Source organism: Dama dama, chromosome 29, assembly GCF_033118175.1.
Source record: "Dama dama isolate Ldn47 chromosome 29, ASM3311817v1, whole genome shotgun sequence".
Lineage (NCBI taxonomy): Eukaryota > Metazoa > Chordata > Mammalia > Artiodactyla > Cervidae > Dama > Dama dama.
In genome coordinates this window covers 58,301,902-58,325,285 of record NC_083709.1, presented here as the reverse complement: position 1 = coordinate 58,325,285, position 23,384 = coordinate 58,301,902, and the positions used below count along the sequence as shown (strand labels likewise).

At 41.0% G+C, this 23,384-nt stretch overlaps 1 protein-coding gene across 2 annotated transcripts in view; it reads left to right on the top strand.

The window, feature by feature from the left end:
* The first annotated feature begins 202 nt into the window (after positions 1–202).
* NMRK1 (nicotinamide riboside kinase 1) overlaps positions 203–23,384 on the top strand; it is a 38,009-nt gene continuing 14,827 nt past the window's right edge. For both annotated transcript variants that reach the window (XM_061132916.1, XM_061132917.1), the window contains exons 1-4: positions 203–342; positions 4,691–4,744; positions 10,278–10,368; positions 10,652–10,700. In XM_061132916.1, the coding sequence (XP_060988899.1) occupies positions 4,716–4,744; positions 10,278–10,368; positions 10,652–10,700 (169 nt within the window). In that variant the 5' untranslated portion in view covers positions 203–342; positions 4,691–4,715. The remainder of the gene's footprint in view (positions 343–4,690; positions 4,745–10,277; positions 10,369–10,651; positions 10,701–23,384) is intronic.

Below are 23,384 nucleotides of genomic sequence, written 5' to 3'. Positions count from 1 at the left end.
CAGGCTCGCGCCGGAGCCGGCCTGGCCGCGCGCGCCCTGGACGGGAGAGGGCCGGGCCGGGCGCGCGCGCGCGAGCGCGCGCGCGCAGGCGCGAGGCCACGCAAGCCGGAGGCCCGCCCCGCCCAACGCCGGCCAGAGCCTGCGGCCGCGTCCGCTCCAGGTGGCACGGAACCTAGGTTGGCCATCTCTACTCTGGGCAGCCTCTGACCCGGAAGGGGCGCGGGGAAAGAGGCTGTGCGCCTTTTGGTTAACGAGCTTCGGGGGTTGCGGCGGGTTGGTGACAGGCGCGCGCCTAGCGATCGCCTGTGCCGCTTTGCTCGGGAGCAGTCGAACTAGCGCCCGGTGAGTACCTGCCTGACTCCGCCGCTCCCCGCCACGCAGACTTGCTGGGGCCTGGAGATGTTTCCAGAGTGTTCCTGCGCTGCAGCCTGAGCCTGGCCGTGTCTTGCAGGCTCTGTTTGTCTACCACCCTAAATGGACTGATAAGTGGCCTGCCCAGGAGAAAGTGTTGTCCTGATGGAGTACTCTTCTCCTGCCCCCTAATAATCCTTAAAATGGGAGTCGGTCTTCTGGAGACCATACAGGTTTTGGGGAGAAGTCACTGGGGTATGGGTGAGGTCTTGATCCCTACCAGAGGAGGCAGCCTTCCTCATCTAGGGTTGAGACTGACTGACGGAGGCCCTCGTTGCGTGTTACTGTACAGCCTAAGAATGGTTTTCACTTTTTTTTTTTTTTAAGATGGATTAAAAGAAATCAAAAGAAGTAGAGTTTGTGGTACGTGGAAATTATATGAAATTCAAATTTCAATGTCCATAAAGTTAATTAGAACACAGCCACACTCATTTGCCTCTGTATTGTCTGCGGCCGCTTACACTTCCTGACAGCGGAGTTGAGCAGCTGCCCACGAAACCCAAAACATTTACGATCTAGAACTTAGTAGAGCAAGTTTGCCCACCCCAGACCTAGCAGGTTGAATCTCCACTGGGAGGCAGGGGCTGGAACAGACAAGAAACGCAGTGGGCGGAAATTTAGAATGGCATAGGCAATATGATAAATCACTTCTATTTGGGGGGGGAATAAAAATTGAGAAGAAAAAACTTTACACGAGAGTAAAATGAAGCTTCGAAGTCTACTAGGAATTAAATAAAACAGTGATTCCAAGACAAAGGGGCAAGGGTTGTGTATTCGGATAGGCAAGCCTTGGTGTTTACCAAAAGGGAGCAAAGTTTAAAAAAAAAATAGAAAAAGACTTCCCTATCACATAGAAAATAATCAAAATGTTGAAGAAAATGAATTGAGTGAGAAGTCCTGAAACATTTCACTCTTCTAGAAAAACCAGGCTGCTGTTGAAACTGATTGAAAAACCTTTTTAGTTCTGTCGTCATCCATTCCTACTAGGGAGTTGCTAGCTTTTTTATAATCTGCTGGTTCTGCACATGCCACCTGTGACCATTTTGCAGTTTAGTATCCAAAATGTACACTGCTTAGTAGTGAAATAATTTAAATATAGAGATGGAAATACCAGACCACATTACTTGCCTTCTGAGAAACCTGTATGCAGGTCAAGAAGCAACAGTTAGAACCGGACATGGAACAACAGACTGGTTCCAAATTGGGAAAGGAGTCCATCAAGGCTGAATATTGATTGCCAGCCTGCTTATGTAACTTATACGCAGAGTACATCATAAGAAATGCTGGGCTAGATGACTCAGAAGCTGGAATCAAGATTGCCAGGAGAAATATCTACAGCCTTTAATGACAGAAAATGAAGAGGAACTAAAGAGCCTCTTGATGGAGGTGAAAGAGGAGACTGAAAAAGCTGAGTTAAAACTCAGTATTTAAAAAACTAAGACCCAGGCATCCGGTCCTATCACTTCATGGCGAATAGATGGGAAAAAATGGAAACAGTGACAGACTTTATTTTTTTATTTTCTTGGGCTCTAAAATCACTACGGACAATGACTGCAGCCATGAAATTAAAAGACACTTGCTCCTTGGAAGAAAAGCTATGTCAAACCTAGACAGCATATTATAAAGCAGAGACATTACTTTGCCAACAAAGTTCTGTCTAATCAAAGCTATGATTTTTCCAGATGGGGCACAAAAAATACGCCACCAATAATAAATCAATCAAAATAACATCTGTTATACAGGAGAGCCTCACAATTAAGGCAGCACATGTACAACATCCTTTCTCTGCTCCTGGTAGTAAAGTGCTTTTTAGCAGCTTTGAAAGATGATTATAAGTTAACTCATTTGGTTTAGTTTTGTTTCTAGTTTTGTTTTTTTTTTTTTTTGACTGCACCTTGTGGCTTGCAGGATCTTAGTTCTCTGACCAGGATCCAACCCCTGGCCCCAGCAGTGAAAGTGCTTAGTTCTAAACCATGGAGCACCAGGGAATTCCCTCTAGTTTTCCATGGACTGTATGTGTGACCTTGAGCAAGTCAGTCCATTGCCTGGGCCAGTTTCAACTTCTGCAGAATGAAGGAGTGTGAACCATGTGATCTCTTAAGATTGTATCTCTCCAGGCTTGAGAATTTAGGCTTTGATAAATATTTTTGATTTTGATAATAATAAATAAATATTTTGATCCAAAAATAGGTGAGCTGGAAGCAAGGAACAACAAAATCTATGAATTTTTTTGTCCTTATTTTGCTAATTAAGGACATGAATCTACTATTACCTACTGCCAACATAATTTCATAGAAAAAAGGACATGTTTTAGAAATGTAAGATGTTAAGATTTAAGAAAGCTACCATCTCAGGATAAAGGGCAGCCTTTCCCATCCTAAAAAAGGATCGTTGGCAGGCTTGCACTGACATATTGAAAATAAGAATAGGGTAAAATATAATTCAAAAGCAGAAAAATTACAATGTAAAAATTTATTTACAATACTCATTATATGTAATTGTTCCCTTGATACACTTTGGCAATTTGGATGGGGATAAATATATTCAATATTATGCAACTCCCGGTAAAACTCAGATGTCCAACCTGATGTATTATTTTATTTCTGTCACAGTCACATTCTTGTCTCACATAGGCTAGTAAATGAAATTGGAACCTCACCTTACCCAATTGCACTCAATTTGGAATACCGTTGTTCCTCAGTATCAAGGGTGGCAGGGATTGGTTCCAAAACAATTCCCACCAACCCAGGAATGCCAAAATCTGCAGATGCCCAAGTCCCTTATATAAAATGGCAAAGTATTTGCATTTAACTTGTGCACATCCTCTCACATGCTTTGAATTGTTTCTAGACACGTAATCCCTAATACAATGGACTTGCTATGGAAATAATTGTAAATTCAATGCAAATGCTATGTAAATAGTTGCTGCTGCAGCAAATTCAAGTTTTGCTCGTTGAAACTTCCTAATTTTTTCCCCCTAAATACTTTCAAACCAGTGTTGGTTGAATCTGCAAATGTGGAGCCCTCAGACACCAAGGGCCAACTATGTTCTGGAAAAGCTGAAGAAAAGCCAAGGAACACCAGCCCTCTCTCTACCAGATTTCTGTCCCTACCATCCCCACAGAGGGAGTCCGGACACAGGTCGGGGTAGGAACTGGGAGGGCAGCCAAGACTAGCCACCATGTACCAGGGTGGTACAGCTTAGGTTCCTAATCATTCCACTAGAACAGTCAGGAGTAAAGAGCAGCCTCAGGCAGAGACAACCTTCTAGAACCATTGTGCTAAGGTTCCCTGCTGCTGGGTTTCATCTTCTCACTTAAAGAGATGACAGTGGTCCTTGGAATATCCACAAGAGTACTTTGATAAATCTTAGGGGGCCATGCGTGAAACCACCCTCCACCCCCCCCCCCCCAGACTAGGGGTCAGCCAGCAGTAGCCTGCAGCTAAAACCCAGCCCACTGCCTGAACACTTGTAACATTTTGTAATAGGAAACACTCATTCTGAAATCCAGTAAGGGAAATGTTATCCCAATAGAAAAGGAATCCCATTCTTCTCATTTGTAGACATGCATTACAAAAAAAAAAAAAAAGTACTCAATTATTATGTTTTGGCTTCTGTCAAAAAGTTTGTGGAAATGGTTTCTCTCTTATAAGTTCTTACATAATAACCCTGACTTTGCCTCCTGGCCCACAAAGCCTCAAATATTTACTTGCTGGCCCATTACTGAAAGTCTTTCTACCCTGGCCCTAGAATGAGGAAATAGCACCCTTAAAGGGAGCACCCTTTAAGTGTCTGGAGCACCCTCCAGCCTCTGGCCAGCAGTGACTTTTTCCCCATTTCAGAAGGAAAAAGAGGCCATCTCAGCCAACTCCTTGCCTTGGGGTTAATGGGTCATTCTTGGGTGACTGAGTCATGCAGGTGACAAGTCATCTGCCTGAGGGGAGCATGAAACTCTGTAATATGCCCCCTGGCTCTGCAGCTCTTCCCTGCCCTTGCAAACAGACCCTCAGGGATGCGTGCTTGGCCATGGGGGCCCTTTTAGTTCACTTGACTTGGCTCTCGGGCCCTGAGTACTACCCGCCGTTGGCACTTAGCACGACAGATGGCAGAGAGAAGCTAGTACTGTTTGAAGCTCTCCCATAGAATGTGGGTAACCCAGAGATCAGTAGCATCTTCTCCTTCAGCCGACCCTCCTGTTAGGACTCTCTCTTTTATCTCTTTGGACACCTAAATGATATGCCTTCGTTTTTTTGTTTTTGTTTTTTATTTTTATTTTAGGAAGACGTGATTTTCAAAGCTAATTATGAAAACATTTGTCATTGGAATCAGTGGGTGAGTAATTTTGCTACCAATAGCTGGTCAAGATACTCAGGATGTCCAAAAGGTGTTTCCATGTGGATATGGTGGGAGAAGGAGAAGCAGTGAGAAAGAAAGAGAAAAGAAAGCAACCCACTGTTGAATTTAAAACAGTTAAGTATTGGCTACGTAGATGCCAAGAAATGGGAGAGTTTCCTGTAAACAGAAACAGGAGAGTCAGTACACAAAGTTTACCTGCTTGACTTTATTTTCTGAAGCTGACACCAGCGGCAAGGCCTCTTCAGATGCTACTTTGATTTGGGGTGAAATATTCTCCACGTGGCTGCTCCTCCAGTGTGACCTAGAAAATCTATTGTTTCTTTCCAGGTATGCTCAGTTTTGAACATGGGGAATGAGGAACCACCTCACCTCTACTCCTTTTTCTCCGTACTTTTTTATCTTGAAGTAGTCCTTATTGCTGTGGCGTGATTATTAATCATTTACCCCTCTCCTTCTTAGAAGTGTCCTAAATTATATGGTCACCCTACCCATGTAACTAGAAGTGGGCATTCAAATAAGACTACGGCAACTTAAGAGGACATTATTTGTTTTGCTAGTGCATTATATTCATCTTTCTTCTGAGTACTTTCACATTATGTGTAGTCTAGTTAATAAACCAGTTAAGACTATTGAAATTAAAAGTTTGTAATGTGGGCGAGATCGTCATATTATTGTATTACATTCCTATAGCGAGTCATCAGTTAGAAGTAAAATTGAGGGAATTAAATGCCGGAGCTTTGCCTTGACTTGCTCCCGTCTCTTAGAACGAGGTTCGGTTTTCTCTGCATTGGCTTCTCTTGTCCAGCCCTTGGTTTCCATGCTCACTGCCACCATCCTAATGCAAGCCCTTATCTTCCCTGATTGCAGTCTCCTCCTCTTAATCTTTCCTACATACCTCTGCCAGTTTAATCTTTATACAAAATTTTTAAATTCTTTCCTCACCTGATGAACAATATCCAGTGGTTCCCAATTATTTAAAATGCTGTCTGAATTTCCATATATACGAGGACCATCCAAAATAGTAAAATGTATTAGCGTCAGGGGCAGGCAGGATACAGGAAGGATTTGATGGAGAAGCTTAGGAGTGTCGCCAAAGACTCCATTTCACTGTGTCTTCCTCCTTTCGAGTTCATCTAAAGTTGGCTCCATTATTTGGTCACCAGAGACCACCAGCAGTTCCTGGGACCACGTGCTGCTTCTGAGCCTAGCACTAGGGCAGGGACTTTGCTTCCCCTGGGTCAAGGGTCTCTTAGACCCGACCAGCTGTGTCACATACCCACAGTCACAGGCAAAAGCAAGGGGGCTGCCTTGACTGGTTTAGGCCAGTGTGGCCCTGCTCTGAATGTGAGAGTGGGTCACTCCAAACCAGACCTTGGGAACGGGGTGGCAGGAGGGGGAACCTGGGGAGGCCACCACCAGGCCCACTACAGGATCCAATCCAACTCTCATTCCGCATACGTGTGAGTAAATTCCCCTCGTCTCGGGATTGCAGCCCTCCCTATGGACCTCTGGGTCATGCTTTCTTGTCATGTGCGTTACTCCCTAAGAAAGCCTCTCCACCGTGTCTTCCTCAGCACAGGCCAGGATTTTGTTTTACTGCTGCTGCTGCTTCTGCAAAGCCCTTGCCAGACTCAGCTGCAGCTCCTGCCTGCCTTCCTCCAAACACACTGTGCTGTATCTCTCTTGTACTTAAAATTTGCTGCCCTGTGAACTAATTACCAGACCACCGACCTGCCTCTTGAGAAACCTGTACGCAGGTCAGGAAGCAACAGTTAGAACTGGGCATGGAACAACAGACTGGTTCCAAATAGGAAAAGGAGTACATCAAGATTGTATATTGTCACCCTGCTTATTTAACTTATATGCAGAGTGTGTCATGAGAAATGCTGGGCTGGATGAAGCACAAGCTGGAGTCAAGATTGCCGGGAGAAATATCAGTAACCTCAGATATGCAGATGACACCATGCTTATGGCAGAATGTGAAGAACTAAAGAGCCTCTTGATGAAAATGAAAGAGGAGAGTGAAAAACCTGGCTTAAACTTAACATTCAGAAAAATAAGATCATGGCATCCAGTCCCATCACGTCATGGCAAATAGGTGGGGGAACAGTGGAAACAGTGGCTGACTTGATTTTTTATTTTTGGGGGAGCTCCAAAATCACTGCAGATGGTGATTGCAGCCATGAAATTAAAAGATGCTTACTCCTTGGAAGGAAAGTTATGACCAACCTACACAGCATATTAAAAAGCAGAGACATCACTTTGTCAACAAAGGTCCATCTAATCAAGGCTATGGTTTTTCCAGTAGTCGTGTATGGATGTGAGAGTTGGACTATAAAGAAAGCTGAGCGCAGAAGAATTGATGCTTTTGAACTGTGGTGTTGGAAAAGATTCTTCAGAGTCCCTTGGACAGCAAGGAGATCCAACCAGTCCATCCTAAAGGAAATCAGTCCTGGGTGTTCATTGGAGGGATTGATTTCCTTCCTCCAGTATTTTGGCCACCTGATGCGAAGAACTGACTCATTTGAAAAGACCCTGATGTTGGGAAAGAGTGAAGGCAGGAGAAGAAGGAGACAACAGAGGATGAGATGGTTGGATGGCATCACCAACTCAATGGACATGAGTTTGGGTAAACTCCGGGAGCTGGTGATGGACAGGGAGGCCTGGCATGCTGTGGTTCATGGGGTCACAAAGAGTCGGACATGACTGAGTGACTGAACTGAACTGAACTAATTATTCACTTGAGACTGCAAGGAATAATAGTTTCTGAAGGATTCAGGGGGCATCTAGGAACCTTGTGAAACTTAATGCTTGTGTGAAGATATTCATTTTTCTAAGGAAAGGTTTTATAACCTTCATCAGATTCTCACGAAGTTCCTTGATGTTAAAAAATGTAAACCCCCTGGGTGTTAGAGTTGGACTTTGTATCTCATCTCCAGTTGTTACCTTGGGCAAGTTTTTATGAACAACTTTTCAACCCTTAGTTCCTCAACTGGACAATGGGAATTTTAATATCTACCTGTTGCAGGAGGGATTCTCCACTTGTTAGAGTAATTACAGACAGCATTTTTTAACCCCTCTCTAGCCAGATGGCAGTGGTGGTGGTCGCTAAGTCATTTCCAACTCTTGTGACCCCATTGACTAGCCCACCAGGCTCCTCTGTCCATGGGATTTTTGAGGCAAGAATACTGGAGAGGGTTGCCATTTCCCTAGCCAGATACCATGTTCCAAATCCAGTGACCTCACTTGTTACCTGTCACACGAAAAATGGACTACAAGTTTTTGTCACACTAGAAAAATAGACTAGAAATTGTGCAATTATTTGGGTTTTGTGAACAGAGGAAGTGGGCCCAAGTAGTCGCCCATTTCCTTCCCCATATCCAGAATTTGCTCCATCTGGACAGTCTGGTCCTGGGGTTGGAGAGCGCATACAGGAGGCTGTGAGCCTGCTGGTGCATGGTGGTTGTGAGCATGCTGAAGGAGAAGAGTTGAGTCTTAAGATATCAGCTCATCAGGATGGTTGCAAACTAATTATAGGTTCGAGGCTCAGACTGGTTAAATTCTCCCCTCTCCCCCACCATCTCTCTGACCTGGACTGCCTTCTAGCTGGTCCATCTCCTCTGAATCTAAAAAAAATGGGGTGCTTATTTTTCATTGGCTCCAGCTAAGTCGGTGAAAAGGAATCTGTTAGTTCAGTTACATGATCTTAACTAAAGAGGTAGGTCTAGAAAATAATACTTTTCGAGCCAGATTGCTCATACTGTAATAAAGTTACCCCTGTTTACTATGTATTTTAAACCAAAATTCAGAAACTGAACTATGGGCATTCAATATGGATTACAGACATTTTTGTTAGAGGGGGAAAAAATTCTCACAACAGCATTTACTCAATACATAGGGTAAGCCCACCCTCCCACTCTTCCTTTTTTTCACATTTTACTTTGTTTTTGCCCATGCCACATGGCATGTGGGATCTTTAGTTCCCCAATCAGGGATCAAACTGAGGCCCCCTTCTTTGGAAACATGAAGCCCTAAGCACTGGACTAACAGGGAAGTCCCCACTTTTCCATTTTTAAAGAGGTTGCCTATTTCCAACCCAATTGTGTGGACTAAGGTTAAACAAAAACAAAAACTTGTGAATCAAGTTCCTTTTACTTTGTAGGTATAAGGTATTTGGGTAATAATTGAATTATATCTAGTAAACAATTTTGATGAAAAAATATTGATCCTTTTCCCCTTTCTAGATTATAAACATATTACAGTTCATCTTACTGGGGAATAAGCACAGGTTCTTAGAAATACATGTGCAGTCAGGAGTTTTTTGTACTACAGACATTTGACGGTATGGTGAAGTCTTGATTTCTTACAGTAGTGGTTTTAAGTGCACAAAATAAAAGACAAGAATGCAAAGGAAACCAACTGTGATAATACCGTTATAAAAATATTTTTAAAAGCAAATTTGTAGCATTGTGATATACGTGCTTCTTTGTTAACTCGCTAAATAGCACTGTCCAATGGTAAGTCTAAAAACTACAGTAAATTTGAAGTAATAATGAGTATCAGTGGTATTAATACAAGATGTGTACTCCAAGTGCAACATGTTATGAAATTATCTATTTGTGATTTCTATTGGTGAAAAAGTCACAGGTACTATTAACAATAGTGTTGTTTATGATTTATATTTATAATGAAAGGAAATGCCAAAAATCTGTTAGAATTTAGTGAAAATAAAGATGTAAATTTCTTTAAAGTTCACAAAGACCTCGAATCTGTCCGTAGACTCTTTAGAGTTACATCAGCCCCAGGTTAAAAAAAAATATCTGTTTGAGTTACTGAGTGGAGAAGTGCTTTCCACCCACTATGCACGTTTCTGAGTACCAGAAAACTAGATACATATGCGGAGGAGGTGGTCAGGGTCTCCATTCTCCTTGATGTCACAGTCCAGCCAGAAGAGACAAGTAACTGCCAGATGCAGTAAGCTAAATGGACCTCTCAGCCAGCCCAACCAGTGGAGACAGATTAGAGGAAAAGGAGGCACCCCACAGGAGATGATAAGTCTTGATAGGTGGGCTTCTAATAAGCCACTCCCCACTTTTCTTCACTGTACATTGAGACAGAATCATAGCATGTACAGTTTCATACACTTGCGCTAAGATGTGCTGCTCACCTTCTCTGAGTACCATATGAACCCTGTAAATGTTTCAGCATAGACAAAAAATTTACTTCCAATACAATAGCTGTTATTTAAGTCTTAGTATTTAATATCACCCAGTTCACTTGCCCAGCAGTTAGTTACCTTTCTGCTCCATCCTGTCGTTTGTTTCCTGAGACCTACTTGGGCCTATGGTTTTGCCAAACAAAGAAGTATCATCTATAAAGGAAATAATTCTTCTTAGATATTACATATTGTGTGAAATATCCTTTTTGTAGTGTCAATTTAAAATATTTTATGTTCTTTTAATGCACTTTCCTGCTCAGTATTCTGTTTTTTTTTCTTTTTTCGGTTCAGTGTGACAAATGGTGGGAAGACAACACTGGCTAAGAATTTGCAGAAACACCTTCCAAACTGCAGTGTCCTATCTCAGGATGATTTTTTTAAGGTATCTATGAAACTTCCCAAATAATTTATTTAAATCGAAGCAGTTATAATAGCAGTTTTACTTGAATTACATCCAAAATCCCTTGCTAAGTGATTGAGCTTTTGTAGTGAAGACAGGCTCAATGCAGTAGTGTTACTGATCCAGCAGATCACTTGTGGGAGCTAATCTTTGATTTTATTTCTCCTCATCACCAAAGCATTTGTTAAAGGTTTGTCACCTCCTCCTTCTATGACTGTATTATTTCTGCACTGAAGTTTTTATGGGTACTTTATTGTTTTTCCAGCCAGAGTCTGAGATAGAGACAGATGAAAATGGATTTCTGCAGTATGATGGTAAGTAGATGAGCTTACAGAACATCCTGTGCTAATGTTCATTCCTTTTTCAAACCCGAATAACTTTGCTATCTCTGAAGAGAGTCTCAGAATAAGTTTAAATATGTTGCTTTACTTTAAGCATGCTTTTGTAAGGGTTTCTGATACATGTTCAGCTGTTTAAATAAATGAAACCCTTTCCCCTGTTTTATGGTTAAAACTGAAAACACTGGAATAATAGATTTTTCTTTTGAAGGTGGGGCAAGGTAGGTCTCTGTTGTTCTGATCCCTCCATAGGACACAAACAGCTACCTAGACAATCATCTGTATCCCATCTTGCCTAGGTCAAACTCAGGACTATGTGTCTCTTGACCTTACTTTCCCAGTGACCTAAGTACTGGGTCTTGTCACTGCTCAAAAAAGATTAGTAAATATTTTTTAGATGGATTCACTTCAACCCCTTAACCACTCTAACACTGCTTTGAAGCCAATAGGGTAAAGTCCATCAGAAAAGCATCTACTTATACCTTTAAAGGAATATCATGCTAGTAAACCATATTTAATGGTCTTGTCAACTTTTAATAAGATCATTGAGTACTTATGCAAACTAGCTCTCTTAAAGAGCCATGAGATATGTTCCTTATTTTTAACTTTGAGAACCTGGGAGGGAAAATGTTGTGTAGTCAGTTCTTAGAGAAACATAATAGCTTTAAGAGAGGCAAAATCCTTGACTCTCTGCTCTTGTGTCTTGAGACAGTATATTTTTTTTCTTCTCTTCCCCTCTTCTATTGGTTAGTGAGCAAGATTATTACAAAGTAAGAGTTAAGCAAGGAAAGAATATCTTCAATAGTTGACAAAGATTTATTCCTAATTTAAATCAGTTCTTACAAACTGAAAAGAAAAACACTAATATCTCAAATGAAAAATGTCCAATAATGTGAATGAGTTATTCACAGAAGCATAAGGTTACTTGATTAATGAATGTACAATAAAAAGTCAACCTCAAAAGTAGTTAAAGAATTAAACTTATTTTTTCCCACTTACCTAATGAATAGATTTTTGAAGCAATAATAATTAATAATGGCATGGGCCCATTAAAATAACTTATAGGTGGATGTTAATTGGTACAATATTTTTTGAAAAGGAGGTTGAGCATATGTCCCAAAGACCTTAAAATATTCATGCCGTGTGTTCAAGTGTCCCACCTCCAGGAATCTATCTTAAGCAGAATTCTAAGCTCTTTAGGTAAATGTACAAGTTTAAGGTAAGTCAAGGTAATGTTGAAATCTTTATAACTACCAAAAGAATAGTTTTAAAGTATATAGCTATCACATTTATAAATAGATGGAATCATTAAAATATAGCTGATAAATATAAAAGAAGTAAAAAATAGAGAACTAAAATATCAAAGGATGGTGCAAAAATAGAAGATGGCATAAAATGATAGCTTTAAATCAAATATATCAGTAGCTATATTAAGTTAAATCAACTAAACATGTTAACAGGTTGTCAGACTTTGGATTTTTTAAGTCTTAATACATTTCAATGTATTGAAGTAATACAGAGATATATTCTAATTACAGAGAACTGAATTAGAACTCAATAGCAGAAGACTAAGTAGAAAACTCCAAAGTGTTTGAAAATTAATCAGTGGTTTTTTTCTGATTTTTAAAAACTTTTTGTTATGGAAAATTTTAAGCAGATACAAAAGGAGGCCAAAAAAGTATAATGAACTCTCATGAACTCACCATTCTGCTTTTAAAATGATGAACTCTTGGCCAATTATATTTTGTCTATACCCTCACCCACTTTCTCCTTCTGTATTATTTTGAAGCAGATCCAAGACATCATCATATTTTATCTGAAGCAAGATGCTTCATTATATCCCATGGGTCAAAGAACAAATCACAATGAAAATTAGAAAATATTTTTAACTGAATGTAAAGAAAATATATTAAAATTAATGGTACTTCTTGTTCTACCCAGGATGGCTTGGCCCCATTACTTACTATTCCTCCCTATTATAACTAAAAACCCTGGATAGAATACAACAAACAAAGGCTCTGAAAGATGAAGAGAGCATATTGACTAGGGACTTTGGATCTTGAGGAATGACATTGCTGTGAGTTCCCTGGGCACTTTTTTTTTTTTTTGCCTGTCATATATATCTGGAAAAGGATGGGAGAGAAGTGTGCTACATGGAACCATCAATAGGTACAACTAAAAACCCCCAAGAACTCTGTTCCTTTCAGTTCACTTCACTTTGGTCGCTCAGTCATGTCTGACTCTTTGCAACCCCATGGACTACAGCACGCCAGACTTCACTGTCGGTCACCAACTCCCAGAGCTTACTAGGACACATGTCCATTGAGTTGGTGATGCCATCCAACCGTCTCATCCTCTGTCATCCCCTTCTCCTCCCGCCTTAAATTTTTCCCAGCATCAGGGTCTTTTCAAATGAGTGAGTTCTTCACATCAGATGGCCAAAGGATTGGAGCTACAGCTTCAGCATCAGTCCTTCCAATAAATATTCAGGACTGATTTCCTTTAGGATGGACTGGTTGGATCTTCTTGCTGTCCAAGGGACTCTCAAGAGTCTTCTCCAACACCGCAGTTCAAAAGCATCAATTCTTCAGTGCTCAGCTTTCTTTACAGTCCAACTCTCACATCCATACATAACCACTGGAAAAACCATAGCCTTGACTAGATGGACCTTTGTTGGCTTTTTAATTTGCTGTCTAGGTAGGTCATAACTTAACTTCCAAGGAGTAAGCGTCTTTTAATTTCATGGCTGCAATCACCATCTGCAGTGATTTTGGAGCCCAGAAAATAAAGTCAGCCACTGTTTCCCCATCTATTTCCCATGAAGTGATGGGACTGGATGCCATGATCTTAGTTTTCTGAATGTTGAGCTTTGAGCCAACTTTTTCCCTCTCCTCCTTCACTTTAATTAAGAGGCTCTTTAGTTCCTCTTCACTTTCTGCCATAAGGGTGGTGTCATCTGCATATCTGAGGTTATTGATATTTCTCCCAGCAATCTTGATTCCAGCTTGTGCTTCTTCCAGCCCAGCGTTTCTCATGATGTACTCTGCATATAAGTTAAATATGTAGGGTGACAATATACAGCCTTGACATACTCCTTTTCCTATTTGGAACCAGTCTGTTGTTCCATGTCCAGTTCTAACTGTTGCTTCCTGACCTACATACAGGTTTCTCAAGAGGCAGGTCAGGTGGTCTGGTATTCCCATCTCTTTCAGAATTTTCCACAGTTTATTGTGATCCACACAGTCGAAGACTTTGGCATAGTGAATAAGGCAAAAATAGGTGTTTTTCTGGAACTCTCTTGCTTTTTCAATGATCCAGCGGATGTTGGTAATTTGATCTCTGGTTTCTCTGCCTTTTCTAAAACCAGCTTGAACATCTGGAAGTTCTCGGTTCACGTATTGCTGAAGCCTGGCTTGGAGAATTTTGAGCATCACTTCACTAGAGCGTGAGATGAGTGCAATTATGCAGTAGTTTGAGCATTCTTTGGGATTGCCTTTCTTAGGGATTAGAATGAAAACTGACCTTTTCTAGTCCTGTGGCCATGGCTGAGTTTTCCAAATTTGCTGGCATATTGAGTGCAGCACTTTTATTGCGTCATCTTTCAGGATTTGAAATAGCTCAACTGGAATTCCATCACCTCCACTAACATTGTTTGTAGTGATGCTTCCTAAGGCCGCTTGAGTTCACATTCCAGGATGTCTGGCTCTAGGTGAGTGATCACACCATCATGATTATCTGGCTCGTGAAGATCTTCTTTGTACAGTTCTTCTGTGTATTGTCACCTCTTCTTAATATCTTCTGCTTCTGTTAGGTCCATACCATTTCTGTCCTTTATTGTGCCCATCTTTGTATGAAATGTTCCCTTGTAACCTCTAATTTTCTTGAAGAGATCTCTAGTCTTTCCCATTCTGTTGTTTTCCTCTATTTCTTTGCATTGATCGCTGAGGAAGGCTTTCTTATCTCTCCTGGCTATTCTTTGGAACTCTGCATTCAAATGGGAATATCTTTCCTTCTCGCCTTTGCTTTTCACTTCTCTTCTTTTCACAGCTATTTGTAAGGCCTCCTCAGACAGCCATTTTGCTTTTTTGCATTTCTTTTTCTTGGGGATGGTCTTGATTCCTGTCTCCTGTACAATGTCACGAACCTCCATCCATAGTTCATCAGTCACTCTATCAGATCTAGTCCCTTAAATCTGTTTCTCACTTCCACTGTATAGTCATAAGGAATTTGATTTACATCATACCTGAATGGTCTAGTGGTTTTCTCCGCTTTCTTCAATTTCAGTCTGAATTTGACAATAAGGAGTCCATGATCCAAGCCATAGTCAGCTTCCGGTCTTGTTTTTTCTGACTATTTAGAGCTTCTCCATCTTTGGCTGCAAAGAATATAATCAGTCTGATTTCGGTGTTGACCATCTGGTGATGTCTGTGTGTAGAGTCTTCTCTTGTGTTGTTGGAAGAGGGTGTTTGCTATGACCAGTGCGTTCTCTTTTCAAAGCTCTATTAGCCTTTGCCCTGCTTCATTCTGTACTCCAAGGGCAAATTTGCCTGTTGCTCCAGGTGTTTCTTCCTACTTTTGCATTCCAGTCCCCTATAATGAAAAGGATATCTTTTTTGGGTGTTAGTTCTAGAAGGTCTTGTAGGTCTTCATGGAACCATTCAACTTCAGCTTCTTCAGTGTTACTGGTAGGGGCATAGGCTTGGATTACTGTGATATTGAATGGCTTGCCTTGGAATCGAACAGAGATCATTCTGTCATTTTTGAGATTGCATCCAAGTACTGCATTTCGGACCCTTTTGTTGACTATGATGGCTACTCCATTTCTTCTGAGGGATTCTGTTGTGGTCCTTTAATGGACCGGAACCTGGTGGTCTGGAGTCAACAATAATAAAGTGAAGGAGAGAAAGAAGCTAATCTTCCCTGGTGTATGCAGAGAACCAATAAAACCCTAGAACAGGGCTTGCACTGCTCACGAAGGCACCGGGCACCCTCTCAAGGAGGTCTTGAAAGCCCGGACAGGAGAGTGAGCTTGGCAGGTTTCCACACTCCAGAGAATCAGCCGGAGGGAGGGAGACAGAAAGAAAGAAAGACACGGGGACCCAAGCCTCTGGTGGAGCAAGGGTGCTTTAATGATCTTTCTGTGAGTATATATAGGCTGTTGTAGAAGGAATTTCTTTTGACAATGATAAAGATCAGAAAACCAAACTTACAGCAACCATTATCAAGGGAACAAGGGATTAACAATGGTCATAAGGTCAGGAGACAATCCATATCTAAAGAAAGAGGATCAAGATTAAGTTTTGTTGTAAGGAGAATGTTTACTGAAGGAGATTCATGCATGTGTCTCATCCTATGACCTCAGTCCTGGGAGCATCGTGCCGTTCCACTCATTCCTGTTGCCAGGAACTGATAAGGAACAGAGGATTTATGAGAAACAGCAAGCAGGAATCCTCCTGTTAAACATTCCCTGACAATTCCCCTTTACTTTTTTATTATATTTGTTTAAAGCATAATTTTAAACAATTTTTTCATAAAAGCAATGGTAAACAACAAATATACTTGTCAAGCCAATCACCAAAGTTACAGTTCCAGACCCAATGCTGTGAGTAATGCTCTGAAACCATCCACGTGGGTCTAGCCCAGATAATGGATCAGCTAGTTGTTCAGCTAAAGTTTCTAAATTAGTGGAAGAGGGCAGATTTTTAGAAAAGGTTTCAAAGATTTCTTTTTGTAATAATTGTACATTCAGAGAGACATTATCATGTATGTTTTGTAAATGAAATTTGATTTGTTCCCACTTGTAGGCACTATGATTGAATTGAACAGGAGCAACACAGAATTGCTGGAGTTGGGGGCAGAGGAGAAGGAGATGACAGAGGATGAGATGGCTGGATGGCATCACAGATTCAATGGACATAAGTTTGAGTAAACTCTGGGAGTTAGTGATGGACAGGGAGGCCTGGTGTGCTGAGATTCATGGGGTCGCAAAGCGTTGGACACGACTGAGTGAACTGAACTGAACTGAACTGAACGCAAAATTGAGTAGAATTCCAGTCACATTTTAGTATCACTTGTTTTTGTACATCTATTAATTGATCTCCATCCCATTTGATGGCTGTTTTTAGTTCCTATATTTCATCTTGAATATCCTCATCTATCTGAGCCTGAGTGACCCACATAGTATAAGCATCTTTAGTCCAATTTTGGATAAAATTATGTGTTTGAATTGAGGTTTGTAAAGCAGTGCCAGTGACTGCAGCAGTGGTGCAAATAGCTATGAATCCCAAAATGCCAAGAATCAGCCATCCAATGAATCGTTTAGATTGCCAGAGCAGTTTAGTAAGTAACTGGGATGCAAGACCAGCCATGGGACCTTCTTCCCAAGGTCGCAGGAGATTGATTGGTAACCACAGACTACGTCAAGATCAAAGAATCCAAAGGGATTCATTTCTTAAGGCAACAGAAGAGTTAAGACAAGTAGATAATTTGCAATTTATACAAGTTACCAAATGTAAAGTCTTATTGAATTGTAAACTCCCTATAGCTATAACAAAAGGAAGGGGAACACAAGATTGTATGAAATATGATTGGTTGTAATGAAAGAAATAGTTACTATGATTATGACTGGTCCCTGTGAAATGCCCAGTCCAAATCCCAAGTTCTTCAGTGCTTGCAGCAAGTTTCCAGGTGTCCCGTTGTTCAGGCCCAATCTGTTTATCCAGGACGATTCGAGGACAGGGAGCCATTCCACCGTCCAGCCGCCCAAGAAGTCCTTTATCATGGTAATGCTCCATTGTTGTGTTAGTAATCTTCCATGCAACTTGAGTAGCATACTCACACACAGTGCTGTTAATATCCTCTGAGCAGTTAGATAACCACATACCATGGGGTCCCTAATCGACAGTTGTATGATTAGCCGCAAACATTAATTTTCCTGATTTGGCCTGACATTTCTCCCAATGAACAAGAGTATATTTAACGTTCTTATTAGTAAACCCTTTGCATAGCACTCTTTGTTCTTTCCCTGACTCTTTCCCTAAAGCTTCAGTAGTATAAACGTGGTTCATGGACAAAGAAAGGGCAGTAAATAATCCAAGCAAGGTCCGAAAGTCCTCTTTTGGAGGCAAGGAGAAAGCCCACGTTTGTCGACTAACATTACTACATAATTTTGTTGGGCCCTTGCAGAAAGGAAGGATTTCATAGCCTCAGTTCAGTTCAGTTCAGTCACTCAGTCGTGTCCGACTCTTTGCGACCCCATGAATCCCAGCACGCCAGGCCTCCCTGTCCATCACCAACTCCCAGAGTTTACTCAAACTCATGCCCATCAAGTCGGTGATGCCATTCAGCCATCTCATCCTCTGTCATTCCCTTCTCCTCCTGCCCTCAATCCCTCCCAGCATCAGGGTCTTTTCCAGTGAGTCAACTCTCCGCATGAGGTGACCACAGTATTGGAGTTTCAGCTTCAGCATCAGTCCGTCCAATGAACACCCAGGAATGAACACCCTAAAGAGGATGGACTGGTTGGATCTCCTTGCATTCCAAGGGACTCTCAAGAGTCTTCTCCAACACCACAGTTCAAAAGCATCAATTTTTCGGCACTCAGCTTTCTTCACAGTCCAACTCTCACATCCATACATGACCACTGGAAAAACCATAGCCTTGATCAGATGGACCTTCGTTGGCAAAGTAATGTCTCTGCTTTTTAATATGCTATCTAGGTTGGTCATAACTTTCCTTCCAAGGAGTAAGCATCTTTTAATTTCATGGCTGCAGTCACCATCTGCAGTGATTTTGGAGCCCAAAAAAATAATGTCTGACACTGTTTCCACTGTCTCCCCATCTACTTCCCATGAGGTGATGGGATGAGATGCCATGATCTTAGTTCTCTGAATGTTGAGCTTTAAGCCAACTTTTTCACTCTCCTCTTTCACTTTCATCAAGAGGCTTTTCAGTTCCTCTTTCACTCTCTGCCATAAGGGTGGTGTCATCTGCATATCTGAGGTTATTGATATTTCTCCCAGCAATCTTGATTCCAGCTTGTGCTTCTTCCAGCCCAGCGTTTCTCATGATGTACTCTGCATATAAGTTAAATAAGCAAGATGACAATATACAGCCTTGACATACTCCTTTTCCTATTTGGAACCAGTCTGTTGTTCCATGTCCAGTTCTAACTGTTGCTTCCTGACCTGCATACAGGTTTCTCAAGAGGCAGGTCAGGTGGTCTGGCATTCCCATCTCTTTCAGAATTTTCCACAGTTTATTGTAATCCACACAGTCGAAGGCTTTGGCGTAGTCAATAAAGCAGAAATAGATGTTTTTCTGGAACTCTTGCTTTTTCGATGATCCAGCAGATGTTGGCAATTTGATCTCTGGTTCCTCTGCCTTTTCTAAAACCAGCTTGAACATCTGGAAATTCTCAGTTCATGTATTGCTGAAGCCTGGCTTGGAGAATTTTGAGCATCACTTCACTAGTGTGTGAGATGAGTGCAATTGTGCGGTAGTTTGAGCATTCTTTGGGATTGCCTTTCTTAGGGATTAGAATGAAAACTGACCTTTTCTAGTCCTGTGGCCACTGCTGAGTTTTCCAAATTTGCTGGCATATTGAGTGCAGCACTTTCATAGCATCATCTTTCAGGATTTGAAATAGCTCAACTGGAATTCCATCACCTCCACTAGCTTTGTTCGTAGTGATGCTTTCTAAGGCCCACTTGACTTCACATTCCAGGATGTCTGGCTCTAGGTGAGTGATCACACCATTGTGATTATCTGGCTCATGAAGATCTTTTTTGTACAGTTCTTCTGTGTATTCTTGCCACCTCTTCTTAGTATCTTCTGCTTCTATTAGGTCCATACCATTTCTGTCCTTTATCGAATCCATCTTTGCCTGAAATGTTCCCTTGATATCTCTAATTTTCTTGAAGAGATCTCTAGTCTTTCCCATTCTGTTGTTTTCCTCTATTTCTTTGCGTTGATTGCTGAGGAAGGCTTTCTTATCTCTCCTGGCTATTCTTTGAAACTCTGCATTCAAATGGGAGTATCTTTCCTTCTCTTCTTTTCACAGCTATTTGTAAGGCCTCCTCAGACGACCATTTTGCCTTTTTGCATTTCTTTTTCTTGGGGATGGTCTTGATTCCTGTCTCCTGTACAATGTCACGAACCTCCATCCATAGTTCATCAGGCTCTCTGTCTATCAGATCTAGTCCCTTAAATCCATTTCTCACTTCCACTGTATAGTCATAAGGGATTTGATTTAGGTCATACCTGCATGGTCTAGTGGTTTTCCCTGCTTTCTTCAGTTTAAGTCTGAATTTGGCAATAAGGAGTTCATGATCTGAGCCACAGTCAGCTCCTGGTCTTGTTTTTGCTGACTGTATAGAGCTTCTCCATCTTTGGCTGCAAAGAATATAATCAGTCTGATTTCAGTGTTGGCCATCTGGTGATATCCATGTATAGAGTCCTCTCCTGTGTTGTTGGAAGAGGGTGTTTGCTATGACCAGTGTGTTCTCTTGGCAGAAGTCTGTTAGCCTTTGCCCTGCTTCATTCCGTACTCCAAGGCAGATTTGCCTGTTACTCCAGGTGTTTCTTGACTTCCTACTTTTGCATTCCAGTCCCCTATAATGAAAAGGACATCTTTTTTGGGTTTTAGTTCTAAAAGGTCTTGTAGGTCTTCATAGAACCTTTCAACTTCAGCTTCTTCAGCGTTACTGGTTGGGGCATAGGCTTGGATTACTGTGATATTGAATGGTTTGCCTTGGAATCGAACAGAGATCATTCTGTCGTTTTTGAGATTGCATCCAGGTACTGCATTTTGGACTCTTTTGTTGACTATGGTGGCTACTCCATTTCTTCTAAGGGATTCCTGCCCACAGTAGTAGATATAATCGTGATCTGAGTTAAATTCACCCATTCCAGTCCATTTTAGTTCACTGATTCCTAGAATGTCGACATTCACTCTTGCCATCTCCTATTTGACCACTTCCAATTTGCCTTGATTCATGGACCTAACATTCCAGGTTCCTATGCAATATTGCTCTTTACAGCATCAGACCTTGCTTCTATCACCAGTCCCATCCACAACTGGGTATTGTTTTTGCTTTGGCTCCATCCTTTCATTCTTTCTGGAGTTATTTTTCCACTGATCTCCAGTAGCATATTGGACACCTACCGACCTGGGGAGTTCCTCTTTCAGTATCCTATCATTTTGCCTTCTCATACTGTTCATGGGGTTCTCAAGGCAAGAATACTGAAGTGGTTTGCCATTCTCTTCTCCAATGGACCACATTCTGTCAGACCTCTCCACCATGACCCGACCGTCTTGGGTGGCCCCACACAAGCATGGCTTAGTTTCATTGAATAAGATACTTCTGTGGTCCTGTGATCAGGTTGGCTAGTTTTCTGTGATTATGGTTTTAGTGTGTCTGCCCTCTGATGCCCTCTCGCAACACCTACCATCTTACTTGGGTTTCTCTTACCTCGGACGTGGGGTATCTCTTCACGGCTGCTCCAGCAAAGCGCAGCCGCTGCTCCTTACCTTGGAGGAGGGATATCTTCTCACGGCCGCCCCTCCTGACCTTAAATGTGGAGTAGCTCCTCTCAGCCCTCCTGCGCCCGGCAGCAGCCGCTCCTTGGAGGTGGGGTTGCTCCTCTCATAGCCTAGAGAAATGTTAATTAGTCTTCCTTCTTCCTTAGGATGAGAGGACCCCTCCAAGCTCCAAGGAGGGGGCCTATGTGTTGAGTCATTAGTGGATGCGATTGGTCCTATATCTGTCCATTCTACAACCTACAATAAAAGGGGGGTTAGGTATATAAGCCCAATAAGTGTAATCAATCAAGTTAGCCTGAGCGGGGGAAGCAAAAGCAAGCAAAGCAAGCATAGCGACAAAAATATTTTCAGGATTCTGAAGTATTTCCTGTTGAGAAACCAGATTTTCAGCTTGATTAGTAAGGGTTTTTATTGTCCCCAAGAGGGGAGATTATAAGGTTGATGTCTCCAAGGACGGTGCTTTCTGGAGATCTTTAGAGCCGCCATGGCCCATATTGGAATTTCTTCCTCCTGGGGTTTTTGTTGTTTCTTCTCTATTTTGTGTTTTGTGGTTTTTTTTTTTTCTTCCTTTTTTTTTATTTTCTTTTTTTTTTTTTTCTTCTCTATTTTGAATGCCAGGGGGCCCCTTAGGTCGAATCTTCCAAAGAGGAAGCCATGTGAGTTCGTTGGATCCATCTGGAGAAATACAAGCATACCCCTTTGCCTGTAAGATTAGTTTCCCAGATTTCCATTGATTAGTTAACCCATCTTGGTACCAAATGGGCAGAGGAAGAGAAGTGTCCTTCAGTTTCTCGAAATGTTTTTCTGCTCTTGTCAAGACATCTCCCTGCAATAAGTTTAAAAAATTTACAACAAATAAAGCTGTATTAACAATAGTTATAGGTTTAGAGAATAGCTTATTTTGGAATCTAGTAAAGTCTGTTTTCGATAAGGAAGATAGTAATGTTCCTGTGTATTCCCATTTTTTAAAAAAATTGTTTTTATTTGTAGTTTCAGTGTGTGATGTGTTTGTTTGATTATATCTTGTGTTTGTGGATTAAAAGGAATACTTGTAATATGTTTAATAGAAAATGATCGTAAAAATTGTTTGAAATAACTTGAAGTATAGGCAGGGCCATTGTCTGTTTTTATAGAACTAGGAGTTTTTATTGTAGCAAAACAAGCTAATAGGTGAGTTACAACATGTTGTGTAGCTTTACCATGAAGAGGTGTGGCCCAACTAAAAGAATTCATGTCAATACAGACATATAGGAAAGAAGAAGGAGAAAGTTTAGGGCAATGAGTTACATCTATTTGTCATAGTTTATTAGGTGGTAATCTCTGAGGATTAGTATCTTGTATAATGGGTCGGAGATGTAGGGGTCTACAAGTAGAGCAATTATTTATATATATATATATATATATATATATATATATATTTTTTTTTTTTTTTAGCCTGGCGGTATGGGATTTTTTATAGCTGGTGTAGAGAGCCAGCATTGTTGTGTAACAGAGCATGCTCTTTTTCTGGAGTAGCAAAGGAAACAAGTTTATCAGTCTGTTCATTATCATGAGTCATAGGATCGGGAAGACAGGAATGTGTTTGAATATGTATAATATAAATGGGAGAAGTGCGGTTTTTAATAATGGATTGCAGTTTGAAAAAAAGTTGTTGAATAATAGGTTGATTGGAGTTTATGGTGGAGGTTTTTATCTTTTTTAATACAAAAACTGAATATAAGGAATCAGAGACTATATTAAAGGGGTAAGGATGTAAGCAAATAACTTGAATAAGAGCATATAATTTGTTTTGTCGAGCAGAATGGAATTTAGTATAAAAGACTTTTCATTTTTTGAGAGACCAGAATGAGGCTTTGGTGTTTTTAGTCTCATCTATTTAGAAAACTTCAGCTTGAGGTATAGGCTGTGAGCTGATGATGTGAGAAATAATAAATTCAGTATTTTTGAAGAAATTTCATAGCTTGTTAGAGGGATAATGAAATGAAACTTTTCTGAAATATTTCAGAAAAGCTATTTGGAAATTGGTGGAAGTTTGTAATATGTTTTTGAATTGAGATTTATTGATAGGTATTACAATTTTATGAGGATCAGAGCCAATTAGAGATTTAGTTCTATTT